The 26,835-nt window shown below is 42.2% G+C and overlaps 1 protein-coding gene across 2 annotated transcripts in view; it reads right to left on the reverse strand.

The window, feature by feature from the left end:
* Window positions 1-20: 20 nt before the first annotated feature.
* LOC115782331 (integrin alpha-11-like) overlaps window positions 21-26,835 on the reverse strand; it is a 90,204-nt gene continuing 63,389 nt past the window's right edge. The window contains exons 17-30 of one of the 2 annotated variants that reach the window (XM_030732453.1): window positions 15,496-15,635; window positions 15,291-15,401; window positions 10,380-10,465; window positions 10,083-10,287; window positions 9,910-10,008; window positions 9,131-9,207; window positions 6,488-6,571; window positions 6,259-6,361; window positions 5,987-6,100; window positions 5,112-5,195; window positions 4,924-5,034; window positions 4,643-4,738; window positions 1,705-1,818; window positions 21-1,323 (exon numbers count right to left, since the gene is read on the reverse strand). In XM_030732453.1, coding sequence (XP_030588313.1) covers window positions 1,243-1,323; window positions 1,705-1,818; window positions 4,643-4,738; window positions 4,924-5,034; window positions 5,112-5,195; window positions 5,987-6,100; window positions 6,259-6,361; window positions 6,488-6,571; window positions 9,131-9,207; window positions 9,910-10,008; window positions 10,083-10,287; window positions 10,380-10,465; window positions 15,291-15,401; window positions 15,496-15,635 — 1,505 coding nt within the window. In that variant the 3' untranslated portion in view covers window positions 21-1,242. Of the gene's footprint in view, window positions 1,324-1,704; window positions 1,819-4,642; window positions 4,739-4,923; window positions 5,035-5,111; window positions 5,199-5,986; window positions 6,101-6,258; window positions 6,362-6,487; window positions 6,572-9,130; window positions 9,208-9,909; window positions 10,009-10,082; window positions 10,288-10,379; window positions 10,466-15,290; window positions 15,402-15,495; window positions 15,636-26,835 lie in introns of both variants that reach the window. The other variant, XM_030732452.1, reaches the window with a different exon arrangement.

The raw sequence follows: 26,835 nt of genomic DNA on the forward strand, positions 1-26,835 counted from the left end.
AATGTCCCCATATGTGGATGCAGGGTCTCAGGAGGTTAAAAATGGGATGTCACTCAAGTTCACAAGCATGTGAAGGCAGACGAGCGAATCCTTTGGGCAAAATAGTGTAAACATGACCAAACATGGCTTTTAGGAATGACGTGACACACACCCTTTACATTTCTCATCTTTATTCCAAGAGTAACACGACAGGCGGAGCGGCAGTCCAGAAACTTATGAGACAGTAACACCTCTGTCCTCATTCATCATACGTGTGAATATTTACAGAAGTTCAAGTTTGACTTTATAAAACAAAAGTGCATCAGCTACAATACAAAGACTTAATAAGATGTATTTACAGTTTTAAAAAGGATAAACTCAGCCAAATGTTAGGTAGTTTTGCCTTGTTTTCTTTCTGCCCCATCAGTTTCCGCTCGATCCAAACATGGTGAGTCGGTTTGATTTGAACTGTTTTATTTACAGACTGAATCATCTTTAAATGTTGATTCCATCACTCACCATTGTTAACATTAAAGCCTCCTCAGCTTTGCTTCATCATGAGGCCTCTGGTGTCACCTGTGTAGTTTTTGCATAAAAGTTGGAAGTAGCCAATGCTGAAGAACCTTAAATCTAAATATTTGTAATGACCAGCAGGGGCCGACTCATCTAAGATCTGATTGTATAGAAGTCTCTGAGAAAATGAGCTTCCTGCCCACCTGATCTCTGAGCTCATTAAACTCTTTCCTGATGGTCTCAGTTGCTGCTTTCAGGTACTCTGAAATTATGTTCATTTTGGAAATTATGGTCCAATCAGGAAAAGGAGTAGAAAGTGGGGGAGGATTTATTGTGTGATTGACAAGTTGTTACCATATGAGCATGCCGGATCCTCTATTTTTCTAACAGATCCACCCATCACTCACTCGCTCATCACATTTAGTTTACAAATCCATCAGTTTGAGGCTTCAAAAATGGGGCTCCATCTTTTACATACAGTCTGTGGAGAGGATCAATGGGCAGAGTTTCTTTTTCTCACATGGCACAGTCGCACATCATGTGGACTTGGTGACAGGGAGCAGGTGGAAGATGGGTTAAGGTGAGGCTTCGCAGTCCCTGAGTGACAGGTGGTGATGCATTCAGGTGACCCTTGTGAGGTCATCAGATTTTCTCTGTGTCTTTCAGGTTAAAAGTCATCATGAACATCAATTTATGACTTCACAGGTCCACGAAGACCCCCAGAATATTGTGGTGATGATGTCAGCCACATTATAGCTCCTGTGCTGCCCTCCCATTGGTAACAGGCTGCTTCTCTTCCTCCTTTCTTCTCCGTCTGTTAAAGAAGCCGAGCTGAAGAGAAATGGTGAGAGATTTATGGTTTATAACAACTTTGTGGTGACAGATTCCGCTCTAAAGTAATCAGGATCTCATTTTATCCAGATTCATTGCAGGACAGAGCTGAAAATGTATTTCTGTATTTTTCACCTGATTTTAAAATCTTAAAAAATGTCCTATTTTTTCATTAAGTTACTACTTATCCTACTACTGAGCCCAGAAATTAAAAGTTTATTTTTGGAGTACATGTCCGCTGACCTCCATGATTTATTAATTCTTTGAAGCTATTATATCACTAATTCCAGTCTTTCTGAGGTATTTAACAAAGTAATAATTTAGTGATTGGTGATTATTCAACGACATTTGAGGCTCTGTATGTGTTTTCTGTTTTTTTACCTTCCACAGAGCGAGGACCAGTAAGGCCAGCAGCAGCAAACCTCCCAGTGAGCTTCCCACTATAATCCAGATGGGGATGGAGTGATCCTCCTCCTTCCTCAGATCCAGCATTATCTGCAGTTACAACACAAAACACAATCATCACAAAATAACTGAGTTCATCTCATTTAAATTTGTAGCTTCAAACCTGCTTTTTATTAAGATTATTGTTGGAGTTGGTGGTTGTAATGCGTCAAAGTAGTTTACTACTACATAAAACCAGTGTGTTGCAGTGTTTTACGTACACTGAAAATTTAAAACAAGTAACTAAACATCCTTTTAAAGATGAAATGTAAGTTTAAAAAAAATAATAGCAGGATTCTAGCCAGTGGTTGATCGCCTTTCGCTGCGCCATGCTGAGGTCGTCTTGTGCTGGGCTGAGAATTTCACCGGTTAGCTCTTGGAACTCTTCGCTATTACTGCAATTAGCAAGTAGGCGCACGCCTCGTGCACTCTGCCCCATCACCCATACAGACTGATATTTTTATACCTCTGGCTAGATCACTGCACTCTAAGTATTGTTTCTCCACCAGGCACGGCAAGTGTCGTTCACAAATTGCAGGCACGATCTCGTGACAATCCTGTTCACCCTTGATTTCAAAGGGCTACAGAAAGCAAAATGGTGACCAGTGTGAAACCGAGGAGGAAGAGGAGGCAAAAGGGCACTCAAAGGACAATTTTGAGCTTCCTATTAAAATCCCAGGAGCTGTTAGAGGAAGGATACAGCGCTCTGGGACACGTTGAATGCATGATATGTAAAAAGATGCAAAAAGAATTATTGCTCATTCATATGTGGTTGCAATACTATGGGCATTTAAAAACAGTTACGCAATTGGGAGTGCCAGCGCTCCAGTCGGTCACAAAGGGCTACCAGCACCCTAGCGCCACACACAGCTATACACCTCATACATTCACATGCACAAATACATGTACTCATCACTGACAAGTTAGAGGAGAGGGAGCGATGGGCAAGTCATCATACACCCCCATTTCCTACACCTCACCCAGGGTGGGAGTCAGATGTTGCTTCGGGGGCCTGGCTGGCAGCATCCTGCGGTCGCTGCAGGCCCTGAGGGGGTGTCATTCGCCCCTGCTTCAGATGGTGGGTGGATGTAGATGAGTTTGTGTTTGTGACTTTGTACAATTGTTCCGATCTCTGTATATGGGTGGGTGAATGTTTGTGTGTTGGTATGTATGCGTATGCATAGTTGGACTGTGTCTGGGGCTTGTTGTGCCTTGCCACCATGCACAGAGTTGAGGAGGGCCAGGGTTTCCCCTTGTTGGTTTGTGTAGCCATGCTTTGTTTGGTTTTTACAAGTGCTGTTTGTTTTTTGTATGTTCTTTTTCTTTTTTCCTTTCCTTTTTTTTTTTTTTTTTTTTACAGCTGCAGCAGTTGATGAACCATTGTGATTTTCTACTTGTTCTCTGTTCTCTTTTTTTCTTTTTTCTTTCTTGCTTTTTTCCCATCCTGTCAACTCTGGCATTGCTACAATACAGATATATTTATGAGAAAAATAACACAAATAAATAAATTAAGGTAAAAACACTAACAAGAGGCTCATATAGAGAATCTATAGGGCTCATCTTGGAAGAGCAAATATGTTTGGCACAACAGTGCATTCAGATCATAATTCTGATTGCAAAACCTGCCAGACAAGATTAAATTTAGCAAGCTAATTAGGTTTAGCAAGCTAAAACAGACACACACCGGGATGAATTTTTTTTCTGGCTAGAACCCTGTATAGTTCTTAACATATTTATCAGACTACCACCCAGTGTTAAGGGCTCCAGTGTGCCAGCTCACATTTGGGTATGAAACAGGAATAAAAATTTTTATTTGCCTAATGAATAATTTTTAGCTTTAAACAAGTTTTTGATATAATTCAATGAATGGTGATGCTTCAAAATGCAGAAGTTGTCAGGTGTTTTTGTCCAACTCTACTTTTATAAAAGTGAATTAAAAGTTCACTCAGCAGCACGGTGATCCCCATATACACATAACAAAGAGGAAAATAAATGTATGAAGAAAAACTTTGCAGAAATAAATAGAGATGAATGAATTAAATACAACAATAAAGAAAACAGTAAATAAAACTGAAATTGTAAGGAAAAAAATTATTATTTATTTATTGATTAATTCGTTTTTGATTTTGGCATCTTTGGTCCTTCATATTCCATGTGGTCAATTTATGATTAAAGGAAATATTTGTTGGATATGAAGCAAAACTGTAATTATGGTTCCTGACAGCAGGTGGCAGCACAGCTCTGTGATGCTGTCAGTGTGTCTGCAGATTAAAAGTTAATCAATAAATGACAGAAACTCAGTGATTAAAATCATTTCAGCTGAATTACTGAGTGTATGTCAGTGTTTACAGTTACAGTACAGGAAGGTGCATCAGGGTGACGAGGGTATATCAGATCAGGTGTGTTTTTGGCCGTTTCAGGTGCAGCTCTGCTGATCAGGTGATTTTAAATGTTGGCATGAACTTTGCGGTCGGTTTGAAAGCTGGCAGATTGTTCAGATTTAGATCAAAGATTCTGGAAAAAAGTTTACCCAGTGTGACCTGCTGAGCAGGGCCTGATTTCTCATCTTTTTTCTGGTTTTGTTCAGCTCTAATCTGAAGTGTAACTTCTGACTGAAGAGCCTTCATTTAGAGCAGGGTTATCAAAAGTTTGGGGACCTGAAACCTCTCAGAGGAGGGAGAAAACCCTTCTCATAATCTATAATTTCATATCCTTACTACCCTACATAGTAAGGATGTGATGCATCACAGCATGTTTGTTTTGTTCAGGTCCTAGAATTCTATTTATAGATACAGACTTTTTAATATTAGACCACATCTTTCCTGTTCCTCGCCTCCATGCTGACCTCCATGAGGAGTGATGTTGATGGTCTCACCTGTCTGACAGGTCGGTCCTCCTGGAGGAAAAAGGGACTGGACGCTTCCAGCTGGATCGAGGCAGCGGTCAGCAGCTCCAGAGACTTAAAGTTTACCTGAAAGAGTTAAACATGTAGTTTTCATGTGAGCGCCACATGTGGTTTCTCAGAGGTAAATCTGAGCTTCTTCTCTGCTCTCTGAGGCTCAGAGTCTCCTCAGTGAGCATGTTTCTGATTAGACATGACTTCCTGTCTCCTGATCTTTGTCTTGTTTTATGACAACTGGATGTGGAGTGACTCACGGCGAGCAGATCAGTGAGCTGAAGGCTTCCTCTGAGCGTCACCTTCACCTCTCGGGAGGGCGGCAGGTTCAGTCTGCACTGCACCGCCATGCTCAGGCTGTTACTCTGGTTCTGCAAACACAACACAAATGCACAACATTCAGTACACACATAAAACTCATGAATCGAAGGGGCTCTTTTAGGCTTACCAGCTGTGACAGGTGAGTTAGGTCCTCAGGTGTGGCAGGACTGCTTGTTCTAAGATGAGGCAGTGTGCAGTGGGATCCTGCTACCTGCTGCAAGGAAGAGCAGGACTCGGTTAAAACTAGAAACCTGTAGCAGCATAAATATATAAACACTAAAGATTTGTCCTCAGTGTTTTTGAGGAATGATATTAGAATATAAAACTTAAAGAGAATCTGGTCTTATGTGAGGGTGAGGCACCAAACAACACTCATGCTGGCTTAAAATAAAAATCCTTGAAGGAATTTGGGCTAAAAAGGCATGTCAGCACACAGAGTAGCTCACTCATGTCATACCAGTTTATTTGTAACTCCTGTTTCATCCCAGTGAATTGCCCTGCAAAACTGGGATCTTTTTTGTGTGTGTTCCTTGTGTCAAAAACATGACCGTGGAGCGCCTGGGTGGCTTAGTGGTAAAGCCGGCGACCACATACACGCCGCGGCGCGGGTTTGCGTCCCGGCCTGTCGCCGATTTGCCCGCGTGTCTTCCCCTGTATCTTTCCCCCGTTTCCTGTCTCTCTCCACTGTCACAAAAAGCTGCTGTGGCCAAAAAAAAAAAACTTGATCATAAAACAGGGAAAAAAGAAGTCCTCAAGTTTCAAAAGGTGCTTGGCGTCTGAAGAACAAAGAACACAGGTCTCAGATGATGCCTCCACAGTGAAAACTGAGGGCTTGGCAGCACTTTAAAGATGCAAAGATTGGTCATTTATTTTTATGGGGCTTTAAAAAGTATGAGGAAGGCTCATTCAGGAGAGCCATTGTTTTGGTGTTTCTGCAGCAGTCGATGCAGCACTACCCGGCAACACCAATGATTACCGCGATCTAAAGATTTTCTCCGTCACCTGCTCGATGCTGTAGTCTGTAATGTTCACCAGCTGGTTTCCTTTCATGGTCACAGACCAGAGATCAGCCCTGAACAGGACGTCCTGCACTGAGAAGAGGCCCAGGTTCTGAATCTGCTTGTGAATGAAAACACGGCAGCGTCAGAACATCATTTTTTATTAGAGAGGATATGAAATCATTAAAAGGAAATAGTACTTTTTGACATAACTTTATGCAAAAACACACTCAAAACACAAAAACCTTCTGGATTTCCTGTGTTTGTTTCACTCACGTAATAAGAGAGGTTGAAGGTTGGAGTGCTGCTGTCTGATTGGTCCCAGGAGGAAAAGGAGGAGGAGTCAGCCCTGATTATAAAATGAGGAGAGTTCGGGTCTCTGTCAGGGGAAGGAAGGAATGTTAGAGAACATATTTGCAGACACATCTGAACTCTTCTTAAAGCACACATGCAACTTGTTTTGGTTTAACTTTAAAATCACAAAAAGCATAAAATCTTCACCCACCTGGTGAAGAGGAGCTCGGTTTGGTATTTCAGAGGCAGGAAGATGTCATTGATGTTGTCATCCGGGTATCCCTCATCCCCCTCGCTGAGTAACACACAGATATGCACAATTGAAAGAACATTTTATGAAACTTTAACCAAAAAAAAAGTTTAAAATTAGTCGAGGATAAGAAAGAGCGAAAGGTACTTTTCCCACCATGCATCCTTGTGTTCACACCTCCCAAAGAATCAGAATCAGAATCTTTATTGTCATTGTACACAGAAGTTGCACAACGAAATTTAAAATGCATTCCTTTCTAGGTGCCTCAGACAATAAATAATAAAATAATAAAAATATGAGTGATAAAAATGATTACTAAAATACAGTGCACAATAGTAAATTAACAGACGAATCTAGCCCCAATACACACCAACGCACGCACACAGTCAGCACTACCACCCCACATCACTGTCCAAACCACACAGAGTTCAGTTCAATGATAGCCCTGGCATAAAAGCTGTTCCTCAGTCTGTTTGTTCTGGCCTTCATTGTCCTGAAACGTCTGCCTGATGGCAGTAGCTGAAACAAGGAGTGTCCAGGGTGTGAGGGGTCCTGGAGGATGTTCTGTGCCCTCCTCTGGCAGCGGGCATTGAACAGTTCCTGGAGGGAGGGCAGGGGACAGCCTATGATCTTTTGAGCCGTGTTGATGATTCGCTGGAGTGTTTTCCTGTCTGCTGCTGTGCAGCTGTTGAACCACACGCACAGACAGTAGGTCAGGATGCTCTCTACACAGCAACGGTAGAAGGACACCAGCAGATTCTGGGTCAGATGGTTGCTCCTAAGAACCCTCAGGAAATGCAGTCTCTGTTGGGCCTTCCTGACAATGCTGGTCGTATTGATACTCCAGGTCAAATCATCCTGCAGATGTACTCCCAGGAACCTAAAATCTGAAACCAGCTCCACTTCATCCCCCTCGATGAACAGAGGTTGAATGACATGTGTTGTCCTCCTAAAGTCTACTACCATCTCCTTTGTCTTAGTGGTGTTCAGGATCAAGTTATTCTCACTGCACCACCTTGACAGCCGCTGCACCTCGTCCCGGTATGCTGACTCATCCCCGCCTGATATGAGCCCCACCACAGTGGTGTCATCCGCAAACTTAATGATGCAGTTACTGGCATGTATGGAGGTGCAGTCATGTGTGTAGAGGGTGAAGAGTAGGGGACTCAGCACACAGCCCTGTGGAGAGCCGGTGCTGAGGCTGATGGCTGAAGAGAGGTGGGGACCTACTCTTACCCTCTGGGAACGGTCTGTCAGGAAGTCCTTGATCCAAAGACAGGTGGAGCGTGGTATCCCCAGATCTGACAGTTTAGTCACCAGTCTGCCAGGAAGGATGGTGTTAAACGCCGAGCTGAAGTCCACAAAGAGCAGCCGAGCGTAGTTCCCCCCCTGCTCCAGGTGAGAGAAGGCAGAGTGGAGGGCCGTGGCAATGGCGTCCTCTGTGGACCGGTTGGCTCTGTAGGCAAACTGGTGGGGGTCTAGTCTGGGGGAGAGACTGGAGATGACGTGAGCCCGGACAAGCTTTTCAAAGCACTTCATAACAATTGGTGTGAGTGCTACTGGCCTGTAGTCATTCAAACCTCTGATAGTGTTCTTCTTGGGGATGGGGATGGGGACGATAAATGGAGGAACTAAGTCCTTCATTTATTTTATTGATTCCAATGCTATGGACTGAGCTTCTCCTCAGATCAGCTCAGTCAGTTTTCCACTTTCAAAGAAGCATTTAGAAATTTTATCATTTTCTTTAATAAAGTTTTTATTGTCATAACTCTGGTTTAGGAAGCTGCCACAGAACAATGATGCCTCCACACCACGCACGAGTCCCTGGATTTGAGTCCAGATTCATCTGCGATAGTTTTTGAGATCATCAGTACGATGTCACCCATGTGTATTTCATTTTCCTCGTCTCTTGTGAAAATTTCTAAAGTTATCCTATCTTGCAGCAGGAAAGAAACCTTCCAGAAATTCCTAAATACAGATGTAAATAGACTCCAAAGGTTAATCACTTCCCAACCTCTGGGAACATCCATCCATCCGTTCATTTTCTTCCACTTAGCTGGGTCACAGGGGCAGTAGCCTAAGCAAAGAAGCCCAGACCTCCCTCTCCCCAGCTCATCCAGGGGGGACCCTACTATCCATTCCTTGTTGGAATTATCTGCACCGCTGACTGATCAGCTGCACAAGCTTCATTTTCATTCCTACAATTGAGTGTTGAGCTTACCCACAGTCCCAGAAGCTCAGCTGATCTCTGTAGCACCCCACATTAGCTGATCACTCTTCTACATGCCATATTGATGAATCTGATATTTACTCCGCTTTGGCCTGTCCACAGCTGCTACTGCTGCTGTAAGTAGGTCTGCAACCCACCTCCATCAGTGTTCTCCTTTTTCAAATCTTTTCACATCACATCTGTTGTTCTGTGAGGCGCTCTGTGTCTCCCAGTGGGGAGGTCCCAGAACAGAGCAGTGTCAACCTCATCACCAGTGATGACCCTAATCCCACCCCTATGCAGTCACAGGATGTAGTTGTTGTTCTTTCTTTTAAAACTGCTGTCTAAAGTTTTGACAATCAAGGACATCACATTACAAATGTTCAGTGTCTTACCTGGTAGTTATCATGATGACTCGTACGTGATCCAGGAAGATGGAGTGGCTGAACTCAAACTCCACACGGAAAGTTACCTGGACAGTAAGAGAGGAGGTGCATGCTTGTCCTTTCAAATCTAATCTGCAGGATAAAAACATTTAATTGTCTCCTTTCCCAGGTTGATGTTCTTAATGAGAACATTTTAAGAGTCAGAACACTTAAAATGTTCGCTCCATCACATCATCATGTAAAGCTTCTTGTTTTCCTGTTTTTTATTTTCCTCGGCATCTCGGGCTGAACGTTTTCCCCCCAGCTACATCTCCCCTCATCCAGCAGCCAGAGCCTTTTAAAGAGGAAGCCGGAAATGAGCTCCACCACAGTCTGGACTTTATTCAGACAGCTGCCCTGAGGCTTTTCACAGCAAGGGCTGGGGATCACAATCACGTTTGCAGGGACACTCATTAAAAGGTAATGAAGGATTTTAGTCAGTGGCTATCATTGGCAGCAGATTCCTGCTCCATATAACCACTGTTATTAGTCTGGCTGTAGAACAGCGATATGATGGGCTAATAACTTGTCTATCTGTGATGTTAAAACCTGTACACATATTCAGAAAGAAGCTCCATCACACAAAACCTGCCTGGGATGAGGGCCGTTTGAACAGGGCAAACTCATAACCAGGACTACTTTGTTCAGTGCTGTAATCTTTCCTGACAGAGTGTCAGTAGCTGGGTTTGAGGTTGATGCTTGGTTTTATCCTGAAAATCATCATTTGAATGAAAATGGCCGTGCCCTACCTGGGAAAGCGACTTTATGAACGGAGCGCTGATGTTGCAGCTTCTCTGGGTGGCCAGTCTGTCCTCAGAGGAGCACTCAATCTGGATATCTGATTGGTCCTGAGGGAAGAGAAGGCACAGCATAAATCCACCATGGACTGACTTTTAGGGCTGAAAACAGAAAGTTTGAGTACCTTCACTAAGAGGCTGGAGAAGATCAGGTTGTAGGAGGTGGAGATGTGGATGGCAGCTCCATATGCATTCTCTCCTTGGTTCTCTAGTCGAGCAAACACCACCATCCTCCTTCGCCCAGACTCCACAACAAATGGCTGTTCCTCAGGCACACCCTGGTGGCTGCAGAGGGAGCTGGCAGCCCGTTTGCTCGAACTGCAGAACTGCCTTCAGGTGAAATGCAGAAATTATTACCAGTCTCTTAATAATTAATTCTGATACATGTGAGGGTTTAGTTTAGTAAAGACCAGGTTACTCACTGAACGTTCATGAGGTCAGTGTGACTGTGGAGGGTGAGGTCAGGAACGCAGGTGTCTTCCTGTTCACATCCATTCCAGAAGTGAAGCTATGGCAAGAAAAGATTATTATCACATTTCTCTCCATACACCTGTACTGTGTGAGGGCTCGGTCCACATTGTTGGCAGTTGTAGTTTACTTTGGACACCACCAGGGCTTCCCTGTGGCACAAACTGGACAGAATTTCTCGGCACAGTCAAAAAATGGAAGCTGTAAGCCTCAGTGGTTTCAAAATCACAGCTTTTGCACTTTGAGGAATGGTGGAGGATGGGCAGAAATTGAACTCATCCCTTGGGGGTAGCAAGTATCGAAGGGTCTTGTTCACGAGTGAGGGAAGATTGAAGTAGGGAATGGCAGAAGAATTGGTGTAGTGTCTGCAGTCGTGATGATGTTGTTCTTACCCTCATTTATGGTGAGCTGGTGGTGGTGACTGAACAAATAACAGACAAACAGGAGCTGCTCCTCCTCTACAACAAGGAGCCAGGCTTAGCTGGTTCTGGTATAAGGGCAAGATTCCTCCTAGGTGAGGTATTTTGGTATTCTGACCTTGAAGAAGACCCCAGACAACTAGAACTTCCAAAACTAACTTATTAATCCTTTATCTGATTACATAAAAGTCACAGACCATCTAACAAACTGATATCCCCATTCCATCTGTACCTTCTCCTCAGCTTATCCAAAGTTTCTTTATGGTGTCAGCTAGCTGAACAGGATTCCGGGCGTTCCTGGCAACTTTTTCTATTTCCTCCTGGGGAATTCTGAGGCTCCTCCAGACCAGATGAAATATATAATCTCTCCAGCAAGTTTGGGTCTACCCCAAGGTCTCCTTCCAGTTTGTTGTGTCCACGAAACCTTCAAAGGAGGTACCCAGGAAAGCTGTCCAAACTACCTCAGCTGGCTCCTTTTGACACAAAGGAGAAGCAACTTTGAACTCCTCACCCTTCAGAGAAAACTTAGTTCAACTTCTGGTATCCATGACCTCATTCTTTGGGTCGTTACCCTGAAATCACAACCACGGGTGAGGTTTAAAACTCCACTTAGTTGCTGCGCTCAGTTTTTTGCCTTTTTCACTGTAAATACCAGATCCTTATTTTTACACACACATATTATATATATATATATATATATATATATATTAGGGGTGGGACTCGATTAAAAAAATTATTCGAATTAATTACAAGCTTTGTAATTAATTAATCGAAATTAATCGCATTTTAATCGCATTTCAATATTTGACATGAGAAATATTAATTTAAGTTTAGTTGATGAATGAATCAATATACATAAGCTTAAACTTCAAAATTTTGTTTATTTTCCCACCAGTCTACTACACAGACCAATGAAGGGTGGAAGTGCTCCTGTGATAAGCAAACACCTGAAATTAAAGTTAAGCATCACAACTGGATAGTTTTATTCAACATTAATGTCTCACTTGTTATAGTTATAAATTAATCATTCTCTCAGCTGTATTCCTTGATGTTGAAATGTGTTCTGCTTGTTTTAACAGCTTATTTTGAATTAAAGACTTAAAATTAAACCACAAAAAGGAGAAAAAGTTCGTTCTCCGTTTAACAGCTGCTTTTACACAGCTGTGCTTCGCACTCACGGTTGCTAGGCGACATGAGCTACGCAGAGGTGACGGCAGCTGATATGAAGGCTAGCTGCTCACTTCCGGCCTTTGTGGTGTTCGTGGGCTGCGAAAGACGTGGGCCGGGTCCTTCGCAGGATGCGGCCCCTAATTTGGACATTGTGCATCGATATAATCTGTATGCCGGGAACTCGCGCACTGAGAAACGTTCCACGGTGCAAAGTGCGATTAAAATGCGTTAAAATTTTTAACGCGTTAATTTCCCCATAATTAATTAATCGAAATTGACGCGTTAAAGTCCCACCCCTAATATATATATATATATATATATATATATATATATATATATATATATATATATATATATATATATAGACACACACACACACACAGTGGCTTGCAAAAGTATTCACACCCCTTGAACTTTTCCATATTTTGTCACATTACAACCACAAACATAAATATATTTCACTGGAATTTAATGTGAAAGACCAACACAAAGTGGTTACAATTGTGAAGTGGAAAGAAAATTATACATGATCCAAAACATTTCTTACAAATAAAAAACTGAACAGTGTGGTGTGCAAAAGTATTGAGCCCCCCTGAGTCAATACTTTGTGGAACCACCTTTTGCTGCAGTTACAGCTGCAGGTCTTTTAGGGTTTGTCTCCACCAGCTTTGAACATCTAGTGACTGAAATTTTTGCCCATTCTTCTTTGTAAAACAGCTCGAGCTCAGTCAGATTAGATGGAGAGTGTTTGTGAACAGCAGTTTTCAGATCTTGCCACAAACTCTGGATTGGGTTTAGGTCTGGACTTTGACTGGGCCGTTCTAACACATGAATATGTTTGGTTTGAAACCGTTCCATTGTAGCCCTGCTTTATGTTTAGGGTCGTTGTCCTGCTGGAAGGTGAACCTCCGCCCCAGTCTCAAGTCTTTAGCAGACTCCAACAGGTTTTCTTCCTGTATTTGGCTCCATCCATCTTCCCATCAACTCTGACCAACTTCCCTGTCCCTGCTGAAGAGAAGCAGCCCCAGAGCATGATGCCGCTGCCACCACCATATGTGACAGTGGGGATGGTGTGTTCAGAGTGATGTGCAGTGTTAATTCTCTGCCACACATAGCGTTTTGCATTTTGGCCAAAAAGTTTAATTTTGGCCTCATGTGACCAAAGCACCTTGTTTCACATGTTTGCTGTGTCTCCAACATGGCTTCTGACAAACTGCAAACGGGACTTTTTATGGTTTTCTTTTAACAATGGCTTTCTTCTTCCACTCTTCCATAAGGACCACATTTGTGCAGTGCACGACTAATAGTTGTCCTGTGGACAGATTCCCCCACCTGAGCTGTGGATCTCTGCATTTGGTCCAGAGTCACCATGGGCCTCTTGGCTGCATCTCTGATCAGGGCTCTCCTTGTTCGGCCTGTAAGTTTAGGTGGACGGCCTTGTCTTGGTAGGTTTACAGTTGTGCCATTCTCTCCATTTCCAGATAATGGATTGAACAGCGCTCCGTGAGATGTTCAAAGCTTGGGAAATCTTTTTATAGCCTAAGCCTGCTTTAAACTTCTCTACAACCTTCTTCCTGACCTGTCTGCTGTGTTCTTTGGACTTCATGATGCTGTTTACTCCCCAATATTCTCTTAACCAACCTCTGAGGCCGTCACAGAGCAGCTGTATTTGTACTGAGGTTAGATTACACACAGGTGGACTCTTTTTAGTCATAAGCAGTCATCAGGCAACTTCTGAATGCAACTGGTTGCACTCAGAGAAAAGGGAGCTCAATACTTTTGCACGCCGCACTTTTCAGTTTTTTATTTGTAAAAAATGTTTTGAATCATGTATAATTTTCTTTCCACTTCACAATTGTAACCACTTTGTGTTGGTCTTTCACATTAAATTCCAGTGAAATATATTTATGTTTGTGGCTGTAATGGAAAAGCTCAAGGGGTGTGAATACTTTTGCAAGCCTCTGTGTGTGTGTGTGTGTCTATATATATATATATATATATATATATATATATTAGGGGTGGGACTTTAACGCGTCAATTTCGATTAATTAATTATGGGGAAATTAACGCGTTAAAAATTTTAACGCATTTTAATCGCACTTTGCACCGTGGAACGTTTCTCAGTGCGCGAGTTCCCGGCATACTGATTATATCGACGCACAATGTCCAAATTAGGGGCCGCATCCTGCGAAGGACCCGGCCCACGTCTTTCGCAGCCCACGAACACCACAAAGGCCGGAAGTGAGCAGCTAGCCTTCATATCAGCTGCCGTCACCTCTGCCTAGATCATGTCGCCTAGCAACCGTGAGTGTGAAGCACAGCTGTGTAAAAGCAGCTGTTAAACGGAGAACGAACTTTTTCTCCTTTTTGTGGTTTAATTTTAAGTCTTTAATTCAAAATAAGCTGTTAAAACAAGCATAACACATTTCAACATCAAGGAATACAGCTGAGAGAATGATTAATTTATAACTATAACAAGTGAGACATTAATGTTGAATAAAACTATCCAGTTACGATGCTTAACTTTAATTTCAGGAGTTTGCTTATCACAGGAGCACTTCCACCCTTCATTGGTCTGTGTAGTAGACTGGTGAGAAAATAAACAACATTTTGAAGTTTAAGCTTATGTATATTGATTCATTCATCAACTAAACTTAAATTAATATTTCTCATGTCAAATATTGAAATGCGATTAAAATGCGATTAATTTCGATTAATTAATTACAAAGCTTGTAATTAATTCGATTAATTTTTTTAATCGAGTCCCACCCCAATATTATATATATATATATACATATATATATATATATATTTATTTTATTTTTTTTCTATTTTGTATTTATAATTTCGGCACCTGGAGGATTAATCTTATCTTACAACATGAATTGATCAGTAAATTCAAAGCTTTCAGATTATCACCTTCCTATCAAGAAACTAAATCTTGGCAAAGCAGCCTCTTAAAATTGATGTGTGAAAGCCTAATCTGTTATGAGAAAGTATTTGACATATCTATGAATCTTTTGGTTATTTCTAACGCGGTGATTTTCCTTTTGCTAAAACTTTTTTTTTTTTAATTACTGATTTTTGGCCCTTTGCAGCTTTATTTGACACACAGTAAATGGCAACTAGGTGAGGACTTGAACCTGCACCATCAGCACTGCCACACGGCATATGTGGTCGCTGGTTCAACCACTGAGCCACCCTGGCGCCCGGCTAAAACTTTTTTGATGGGCACAAAAAAACGTGAGTGCTTGAAGCTCAACAACAAAGTCTCACCTCAGTTTTTTGGGTGCTCAGCCAATCCGGGTCCAGCACCGGCCCCTCATCTGGGTTCTGCAATCCTGTCTCCAGGACAACGACAATGGGACGCCCATAATCTGTCGTCTCCTGTTTGTTGTGATTATATTTTTGTGTTTTAGCACTCGCACACAATGGGAATCATTTAACTTTGTGACTGTATTTAAGCTGGGTTGTTTCGGACCTGGACAGAGAAGCCGAGTCGTTGACATTTCTGACCTCCAGTTTGCAGAAACAAACTTCTGGGCTGCTGTCGATCCAATTCATCTAGGACTGCGCGGGGAGGGAAACGCCTCTCATCCAACAGCAGACTGTACCAAACCGCTGAGTGATGAGGAAGAGGAGGAGAAGATGGAAAAAGTGAGCTTAAAAAGGTTTATATGTGGCACAATGAGACTGTAAATAAAAAGAGAGCAGACTTTTACAGGTCCTTTAGAGCAGAGGTCCCCAACCCCCGGGCCGTGGACCGGTACCGGGCCGTGGGACATTTGGTACCGGGCCGCACATAAAGAATAAATAACTTAAATTATTTCCGTTTTACTTATTATCTGCGCCTAAACTATATTTTATTTTGAAAAATGGGCGGATTCGCTCCGTTACTTCCCTCCATGACTTCCTCTTGACGTGTCAAGACGTTTCTGCTCACATGATACGTCACCGCTAAAATTAAACCCAGAAGCTTCAGGCCTGTCTAACGAAATCGGTTGGTTGACCTACATAACGCTTCTTTAAATTTTTGAGTGCTCAACAAGAGTAGAAAAGCGCTATGTAAGAACTAGTCCATTTACCATTTTTATTTATCAACACCGGGGATAGCAGTGAGGTAGACCCAGCCATCAAACTGACTCTCCAGCGCTTGACACCGCGGCTCTGCAGCCACGCTCCATGTGAAATCGGCCGAACCCAGTCAAACCAGAAGCCAGCAAAAATGAGTATCACAGAAACAAGCTCAGGGGGCTTACACTGATTCAGTGTTATGGTGAGTTGTATTTTTCATGCGCTTTATACAGTAAAAATCACCTAAGTCGAAGTCGCACAAATCGGGTTTTCGCTCTAGTTGGATGGCATCTGCAGGTCCTGATTTTTCCTAACATTAATTCCAATAAAATCATCACATAAATCCGTCGGATATTCACCTACCTCGAATGAAAAATCTGGTCCCATTGTAATAAATTTCCAGTTAAATGTGATCGCATAAACTGGATGAGTTTAGCGCTAAAACCCTCCTCAGCTCCTGTCCGCCCACTTCCATGCATCGGCTCGTTCATGCACAACTACACACACACTAACAACGCCTGGAAATTGTTTTAGTGTTTATATCAGTTCATTTCACCGGGGACAATCGTGGCAAGTGTAAGCTACAAACTTGCACTTACGAGTAAAATTTCAGATTATAAAATTTGCAGAAGCAAATTCATAGATGAAGCAGAAGCCATTGCAGCGAAATTCGATAATAGACCCCAAACTGGGCCATTTGAATCCGACTGAGGTGATTTCTACTGTATTTGTTTTTGCGGTGTATCTTATTTTGAAGGCATGTTTTACCATGGCTCTAACAGCTGACCAGGGAGCGCTGTGGGCAGAGAGCCTGTTATTCATGTTGAGGCGGGATATTACGAGAACGCTGCTGATAGAGTTGCATACGAATACAAAGTGGATTCCCGTTTTTTATTATTATACGTAGAAAATATCACACTTGGTTATGGTCGTATCATTTATTTTGACGTATTTATTCACCACACCTTAAAAGCCGGTCCGTGGAAATATTTTCTAACACTAAACCGGTCCGCGGCTCAAAAAAGGTTGGGGACCACTGCTTTAGAGGAAGTGAGGTGATGTTTTGTGGTCATTAGTCCAAACGGTCAAGTTATGATTCCACATAAGTTTTAAGATAATTTTTAGGACTAACTCAGTAACGAGTCCAATTATTGTGTGAATGTCTGTGTAGATTCTCAGTTATCCAGGTCATAGTAGTCTCTGGAGCTTGAAAAAGGCGACTGGACTTCTTTTTGTTTCTTGAAGACGTTTCACCTCTCATCCGAAAGGCTTCTTCAGTTCTCAACCAAATGGTGGAGAGACCCAGGTATTTAAACCCCTGTGGGCGTAGTCCCCTGGAGGTGGTTATGACCCTCTATTGATCATGTGCTTGAACACATGTGCCCAGGTGTGAAGGGGGCGTGGGTCATATTTAATCAGTGGTTTCAGTTGAAACCAACTTAGGACTCCGCTCCATTGTTTCCTGTGGCCTATTGAGGTCACTGGAACAAAGGTGTGAATGGGGGTTGAGACGTCTGGGAAGGGAGCTCAGGACAGCACTGTAAGCGGGGGAAAGTTGGTGACGTAATCCACCTCCTCTGTTCAATGATGGTTGTTCACAGTGGACATAGATGGCTTCTTTCACTCCTCTTTCAAACCATCTGTTTTCCCTGTCCAAAATGTGGACATTGGCATCCTCAAAAGAGTGCCCTTTTTTTTCCTTCAGATGCAGCCATCCCATTGTAGCCAACCTTTACATGGAGGAAGTGGAATGTAAAGCTCTTGGTTCTTTCAAAGGGACGGCACCTAGCCACTGGTACAGATATGTAGATGACACCTGGGTCAAAATCAAAACCCGAGAAGTAGAAGCCTTCACTCGTCACATTAACTCAGTGGATAAATACATACGTTTTACCAGGGAGGACACCAGAGATAACAAGTTACCATTCCTGGACTGTGCGGTGCTTATCGAGGAAGATGGAAGCCTCAACATTGAAGTTTACCGGAAGCCCACACACACAGACCAGTATCTCCTCTTTGACTCCCACCACCCTCTGGAACACAAACTTGGGGTGATCAGGACCCTACAACACCGTGCGGAAAGTGTTCCCTCTAAGGCAGAAGGGAAGCATAAGGAACACACACACATTAAGAAAGCCCTCAAAACATGCGGTTACCCCAACTGGGCCTTCATCAAATCAGCTAAGATGCACAGGAATGAAGGCCAAACACAAACTACAGAGAATGGGAAGGACAAGAGGAACAACATTGTCATCCCATATGTGTCAGGCTTGTCAGAGAAACTCAGAAGAATTTTCTCCAAGCATGACATCTCAGTATACTTCAAACCAAGTCACACCCTAAGACAAAACTGGTTCATCCCAAGGACAAACCCGCCAAACACAAGATCAGCGATGTAGTGTATGCTGTTCAGTGCAGTGAAGAATGCTCGGACCTCTACATTGGTGAAACCAAACAGCCTCTTCACAAACGAATGGCACAACATAGAAGAGCCACCTCGACAGGACAAGATTCAGCAGTACATCTGCATCTGAAGGAAAAAGGGCACTCTTTTGAGGATGCCAATGTCCACATTTTGGACAGGGAAAACAGATGGTTTGAAAGAGGAGTGAAAGAAGCCATCTATGTCCACTGTGAACAACCATCATTGAACAGAGGAGGTGGATTACGTCACCAACTTTCCCCCGCTTACAGTGCTGTCCTGAGCTCCCTTCCCAGACGTCTCAACCCCCATTCACACCTTTGTTCCAGTGACCTCAATAGGCCACAGGAAACAATGGAGCGGAGTCCTAAATTGGTTTCAACTGAAACCACTGATTAAATATGACCCACGCCCCCTTCACACCTGGGCACATGTGTTCAAGCACATGATCAATAGAGGGTCATAACCACCTCCAGGGGACTACGCCCACAGGGGTTTAAATACCTGGGTCTCTCCACCATTTGGTTGAGAACTGAAGAAGCCTTTCGGATGAGAGGTGAAACGTCTTCAGGAAACAAAAAGAAGTCCAGTCGCCTTTTTCAAGCTCCAGAGACTATTGTGTGAATGTGCACAAGAGGATTTAACAACATAATCAAGCACCAACTTTGCATCCAGCTTATTGTAAAGACTGAATTTTACAGCATAGTGTTCCATTCAGCTCAGTTTTACGTATTCAATTCAATTCAATTCAATTTTATTTATATAGCGCCAAATCACAACAAACTGTCGCCTCAAGGCGCTTTGTATTGTGGGTAAAGACCCTACAATAATACAGAGAAAACCCAACAGTCAAAAACGACCCCCTATGAGCAGCACTTGGCGACAGTGGAAAGGAAAAACTCCCTTTTAACAGGAAGAAACCTCCAGCAGAACCAGGCTCAGGGAGGGGCAGTCATCTGCCGCGACCGGTTGGGCTGAGGGGAGAGAAAGACATGCTGTGGAAGAGAGCCAGAGATTAATATCAATTAATGATTAAATGCAGAGTGGAGTATAAACAAAGTAAATAAAGTGAATGAAAAGAAACAGTGCATTATGTGAACCCCCCCAGCAGCCTAGGCCTATAGCAGCATAACTAAGGGATGGTTCAGGGTCACCTGATCCAGCCCTAACTATAAGCTTTATCATAAAGGAAAGTTTTAAGCCTAATCTTAAAAATAGAGAGGGTGTCTGTCTCCTGAATCCAAGCTGGGAGCTGGTTCCACAGAAGAGGCGCCTGAAAGCTGAAGGCTCTGCCTCCCATTCTACTCTTAAGTATCCTAGGAACCACAAGTAAGCCAGCAGTCTGAGAGCGAAGTGCTCTGTTGGGGTGATATGGTACTATGAGGTCTTTGAGATAAGATGGTGCCTGATTATTCAAGACCTTGTAGGTGAGGAGAAGGATTTTAAATTCTATTCTAGATTTAACAGGGAGCCAATGAAGAGAAGCCAATATGGGAGAAATCTGCTCTCTCTTTCTAGTCCCTGTCAGTACTCTAGCTGCAGCATTTTGGATCAGCTGAAGGCTTTTCAGGGAGCTTTTAGGACAGCCTGATAATAATGAATTACAATAATCCAGCCTAGAAGTAATAAATGCATGAATTAGCTTTTCAGCATCACTCTGAGAAAGGATGTTTCTAATTTTAGAAATATTGCGCAAATGCAAAAAAGCGGTCCTGCATATTTGTTTAATATGTGCATTGAAGGACATATCCTGGTCAAAATTGACTCCAAGATTTCTCACAGTGTTACTGGAGGCCAAAGTAATGCCATCCAGAGTAAGTATCTGGTTAGACACCATGTTTCTAAGATTTGTGGGGCCGAGAACAAGAATTTCAGTTTTATCTGAATTTAGAAGCAATTCACCAGTGTATTTCACCAGTTAACAAGAACAGTTGTCCCAAGTTGCTTTATGTTTAAACTGTAGGTAAAGAACCTAAAATTTTAGAGTGAAAATCACAACAAGCAGATAATTTCCTATGATCAGCACTTATTAACAGCGGAGCGGAAAAACGTCCTTTAACAGGAACAAACCTCTAGCAGAACCAGGCTCAGGGAGAGACTAACGACAGAAGGAGAGCACAGAGAGACCACGAACAACAAAAATAGTGGTATATAAACTAGTGTTGTAGTACTCGAGATCGGTCTTGGTCTCGAGACCGCTTTTTGATGGTCTCGGTCTTGTCATGGACTCGGACCTTGCGGACTCGGGATTTTATTTCAAGACCAGTCAAGACCACAGCTATGGAAATATCACTAAATTCCCAGAATATTGTCCAATTTATTTGTTAACACCTTTGCTTTTATTGGATGCAAATCGTACTGATTCAAATCCAACAAAGATTGTGCTTTTCTGCCTCTCAAAGGAGCACCTCGCAGACTCCGCCCCGGCTAGGTCGCTGCTTACGCCTGTATCATTTCACCGCAGTTTGCGATCTACCACAGAGCACGGACAGTTTCATTCACAATGTGTACGTTTGATCTCACTATGGTCATGCGTGTGCTGCATAAATTGAAATAACAACCGGCATCAACACGAAGAGAAGTAAGAGGGAAAATGAAGATCAAAGGAAAATTTCAACAAAAAATCCCAGCATGAAAGGTAAATACCAACCTTCATGTATTTGATACACAAACTAAAAATTTAATGCAAGTTTTAGGGCTGCAACGATTCTTGGAGTAACGCAATTTAATTATTATTAAAAATCCTCGACACAAATTTGTTGCTTTGATGTTTCGTTTCAACTCTGCAGCTCAGCGTTTCCTCCACATTAGTTCTCCATCGCTGTAACAGATTTCCGTCATTTGGAAAAAACAAAAAAACCCAAAAACAACCCTTTAACACGAGTGGATCGCTGAGATGCTTCTCCACGCCCCCACTTCTCTGTGCTGTGAGTGCGCATGTTTGAATGTGCGCGCGTGTTGTGCAGAGGATGTCAGCTGTTATTTTTTCTGTATGTCAGCTGTAGCCACCAGAACAGACCTATAACCACAGTGTACTGGGGAAAGGGGGGCTGCCATTAGCACTAGCAATCGTTCCGTGCCCCCCCTTTCAGTACAGAGGGGATCTGTCAAAATGTTTTTATCAACCACCTGATCAGCAACATGAAGAACAGAGAACTTTGTAGCTGCTCCATCCACCCTGTTTGTTTCAAACAGAGAAACATCTGCAGTACGGAAGTTAAAATATGCTGATGAACTGTTAAAATGAAAAATAATTTCTTATCCAATTACTTGATTAATTGACGGAGTAATCAATTGAATACTTGATTACTAAAATAACTGATAGTTGCAGCCCTACTTGTATTCAGAAAGCCATAGTCAAACATTAGTTTTCAGCACCAGTAGAGCTGTGAGAGGACTTCAAGAATAAAACAACTACAGCTCCCAGCAAGATGATGTCACTTCCTATTGTTGCATTAAAAACGTGATAGTTTATGCTCACAATATGGTGGCTGATATTCAAATGTAGGAAATGCTTTTAGCAGCTGAGGAATCTGGATTATGTTTTTGTTGTGTATTTTTTTATGTGATTTCTGCAAACACAGTGGAAGGAAACGGCACTCTGGGACACATTAAATGCTTGATATATAAATGTAACTTTTCTGGATTATATGCAAAAATTATCATTCTATTGATCTAATAAGGCCTGATTTAGAGTTCTGCATTGATCCTTTCAGTGACGTGCAGTCAGGGGAGGCAGGTGAGGCACGGCCTCACCTGTCATCGTGGAAATATAAAATTAAAAAATAAATTAAATGGTTATATTCATTCAGTGATTTGTATTTTAAAGTTCTTTTCCATTTAACTACACCATTTTTAGATTAGTTTTTTCAAATCGCTGAATTTTTGCATTTGCCGGTCAAATACTAAGAGACGAACGGTGAGGCACCAGCCCGGCGAGCCGCACCACGGATTGCGCAATCCGTGGTGCGGCTCAGTATAGTCATTGCCAATGACTACTAACTGTGCTGGCATGCTATGCAGTGAGACCGGATTACTTTCCCTTTGCATGTGGCTATTAAAATGTTCTAACACTTTTACTATATGAACTAAATTTCTATATTTTAGCTGGTGTATATAATGCACAGTTTTTTTTTTGTTTTTTTCATTAACAACTGTATGTGTGTGTAATGCATTCTTGTGTTGAGCGATCATGAAACTGCTGCGAAGAGACACTAGGTGAGGCACGCAGTTCTCGTGCCTCATGGTAGGGGGCGCTGGTGATCCCAGGGACTCTACGACTCCTCGGCGGCAAGCTACCATAAACAGTTAGCAAGGCCAGTTAGTTTTTCCTGTTGCTTGGCCTTATGTTCAACATGGAAGATTACATAACTCAACTGAAAGAATTTTCTAAACTGGACTTTCAATCGAAGCAGAAGATAATAATTAAAGGAAGACCAACACCGGAGCTAAAAGGTTTGCTTCAGACTATGTTAATGTTAAACAAAAAAACTGTTGCCAATCAAATGGTGAATAAGCTATATGTTTGTAAATCTGATGTGATGACGTCAGTGCCTCACCAGTCACGACCCTCACCGCACGTCACTGGATCCTTTGTGTATAACTGAAAATCCTCTCTGAACCAAACCTGACATGCAGCTCGAGAAATGTAACTACACGTCCAAAAAAACTGATTACTGCTTTCCAGTTTCATCTTAGGCCCCATTACTCAATTAACAAGTGGGAGTGGCATTTAGCAGTTAGCATTAGCTTACTAATTAGCATTAGCATTAGCGCTGGGGTGAGAAATATTTCTTGCTAGAACCCTGAAGTTACCATGGCCACCACCAATGGTAACGGCAGAGAAGTAAGTTTCTCCGCCATTAGTACATTGAGCTAGTGGTGGGCAGATCGGTCCTAATATCGATAATATGGATGCCAACATTGGTATTGGTATTGATGAATATCAGTGTAATGAGATCGATACTTTGGCTTCAGTTTCTCTCCTGTATGCAGTGCTGCGGTTTCATCAATGATGCGAGCTGACTGTCTAAGTGTGGCTCCTGTCACAGCACAGAGCAGGCACACTTTGCTCCTCCCCTCCCCACAGTGTTTTGTTATACTGTCATGTGATGCATAACATATTTTATTTGAGAAAAAAAAGGATTTTGCTATAAATCATTTAAAGCAAATTTAAATTTAAATTTGTAGAAAATTACTGAATGAACGGACATTTTTTATGAATTTTTTTTTTATAATACTTTCTGAATGATCTACCTGGAAAAAAGTTTGCATTTGTTCTTGAGTGATGCTTTTGTACACTTAATTTATGAAAAAAAAAAATTCCAGACATCAATGTATGGGGAAAACTGTTTTGTTAATGTTCTATTGTTTCAGAACAATAACTTTTATTTTGCTAAAGTATTTTCTACTTACATATAAACTTTGCCCAATTCTATCCTTGGTTTTAACTAATTAATGATCCAAAGGAAAAAAATCTTAAACCAGTTAAACTTCATGGAAATTCTTCATAATTATTAAAAAGTATTGGTATCAGTATCGGTGATAATGGCCCCGTGTTTACTTGGCATAGGATCGATACCAAATCTTGAAGTATTGCACACAACTACATTGAGTAGCATACACGAGGAGTGACTGACAGTGCTAAGACCCTCCTCCTGGCTCTGATTGGTTTTTGACTGGGAGCGGTTCAGGGAGGAGGTGGAGGAGCTCCATTTTCTTCGCAGATTGGTCTCATACTGTCGTGACATGGTGACAGTTTTAACAAATATGTAAAAACCAGATTTTTTATAAAAGTTACATCCTGCAGCTCTAATCTGTATGAGATTAAAGGCTTTAGTTCTTACTGTCGATGAGTGTTTGCCATTTTTTCAGTTTTACACATTTAGCTATGTGGTTTTGAAAAAGCTCCCATTTTTACAAAGATTGTTGGTTTAAAAACAACATAACTTTATGCATTGTTTATGAAAGGCAGAGAAAAGTTAAGACTATTGTGATGAACTATGAATAATTGTTTTACATTCTGTGATAAATGATGGAAGTCACCCAGGAGTATTAAATAAAGATGGTTATATTTATTTGAGCTGTGAGTGTTTAATATCAGGACAATTTTATGGGAATGCGGATCTTTCAGATCAATTTGAGAAGTGATTTTGATCATGTTTCACATTTTATTGTGTCATGTAGTGTCAGGCACTGGTCTTGGTCTTGTCTCGGTCTCGCCCCCCCTCGGTCTTGGTCTCGACTGGTCTTGGTCCCTAAAAGTCTTGGTCTTGTCTCGGTTTTGGGTTAGGTGGTCTTGACTACAACACTAATATAAACACACAGGGAGGGATGAGAGGGCAGTGAAGAACTGTTCAGTGCATCATGGGAACCCCTAAGCAGCTTAAAGGCCTTTACACACCAGATGTGTAAAATATGTACAAATGTTTTGTGCATTAGAAATGTTTTTTGGACTCAGCTATTCTTAAGGCAGCCATTCACAGTGACTGTGTCATTTCACAGGATGAATTTGCAGCATTTGTTTTTTCAGATCAAGTTCAATTTTTCTGACTTTCATAAGCAAATTAACTGATCTGACCAATCAGAGCACTGCATTTAGCAACATGTGAGCTCATGGCTCAAATATACTAAATATATAGTGATATGAGAACAGTAAAATAATACAATTTCTACACGCTGCGCTGGGTCAATCGTCTCTGAAATAATTTCTCCGCCTCCTCAGATGTGATCCCAACTCTGCCAACAAGAGCTTAAACTGCCCCACTGACATCCTGAAATATGCGTGAAAGCAGCCGTGATGCAGCTTTATGGAATTATATTTAGGTCAAAAGTCACGCACAAGAAAAAACAATCTGCCAAATTAATTTACTCAGGAATTGCTCAGTTGGGGTGATATGGTACTATGAGGTCTTTGAGATAAGATGGTGCCTGATTATTCAAGACCTTGTATGTGAGGAGAAGGATTTTAAATTCTATTCTAGATTTAACAGGGAGCCAATGAAGAGAAGCCAATATGGGAGAAATCTGCTCTCTCTTTCTAGTCCCTGTCAGTACTCTAGCTGCAGCATTTTGGATCAGCTGAAGGCTTTTCAGGGAGCTTTTAGGACAGCCTGATAATAATGAATTACAACAGTACAGCCTAGAAATGCGACACTGCTGTTGTGGGACTAATCTCTCACAATGAGGAGACAGCCTACAGGAGAGAGGTCTCCCGCCTGGAGAACTGGTGCCAGGAGAACCACCTCCTGCTCAACGTCAGCAAAACGAAGGAACTGATCGTGGACTTCAGCAGGAAGCAGCAGAGGGACTACCATCCACTTGTCATCAGTGGTGCTGAGGTGGAAAGAGTGGACACTTTCAAATACCTGGGAGTGACCATCTCACAGGACCTGTCCTGGACTCATCACATAAACATCACTGTGAAGAAGGCCAGACAGCGTCTCTACCTCCTCAGGCGGCTGAGAGACTTCAAGCTCCCACTCAAGGTGCTCAGGAACTTTTACACCTGCACCATCGAGAGCATCATGCGTGGGAGCATCACCACCTGGATGGGAAACTGCACCAAGCAGGACTTCATGGCCCTAAAAAGGGTGGTTCGTTCAGCTGAACGGACCATCAGAACCACCCTCCCCAACCTGCAGGACATTTACACCAAGCAGTGCAGGCTGAGGGCCATGAAGATCCTAAAACAGCCCAGCCACCCCGGACACTCTCTCTTCTCCCTGCTCCCATCAGGCCGGCGTTACCGCTGCCTGAGGGCTAAGACTGAAAGGTTGAAGAAGAGTTTTTACCCACAAGCCATCCGTCTGCTCAACTCTGAGCCCTAACTGGACCATTATTGCACAGTGTAAATATTATAATTTATAAAAGTGTGCATAGTGTATAGTATATAGAGTATAGTGTATAGTGTGAATTACTTTTTTTATTTTTATTCTTCTTATTTATATGTGTGTGTATATATGGTTGCAGGTACAAAATACATTTCACTGTGCATTGTACTGTGTATAACTGTGCATGTGACAAATAAACACTATCTTAATCTTAATCTTAATCTTAAATGCATGGATTAGCTTTTCAGCATCACTCTGAGAAAGAATGTTTTTAATTTTAAAAATATTGCACATTTGCAAAAAAGCAGTTCTACATATTTGTTTAATATGTGCATTGAAGGACATATCCTGGTCAAAAATGACTCCAAGATTTCTCACAGTGTTATTGGAGGCCAAAGTAATGCCATCCAGAGTAAGTAACTAGATCCAAAAAACCACCAGTTAGCTGCCTCTCTCTGATCCTAGTTCTAGAGGTTTCTTCCTCCTCTCCCTA

Source organism: Archocentrus centrarchus, chromosome 6 (assembly GCF_007364275.1).
Source record: "Archocentrus centrarchus isolate MPI-CPG fArcCen1 chromosome 6, fArcCen1, whole genome shotgun sequence".
In the NCBI taxonomy this organism is placed as follows: domain Eukaryota; kingdom Metazoa; phylum Chordata; class Actinopteri; order Cichliformes; family Cichlidae; genus Archocentrus; species Archocentrus centrarchus.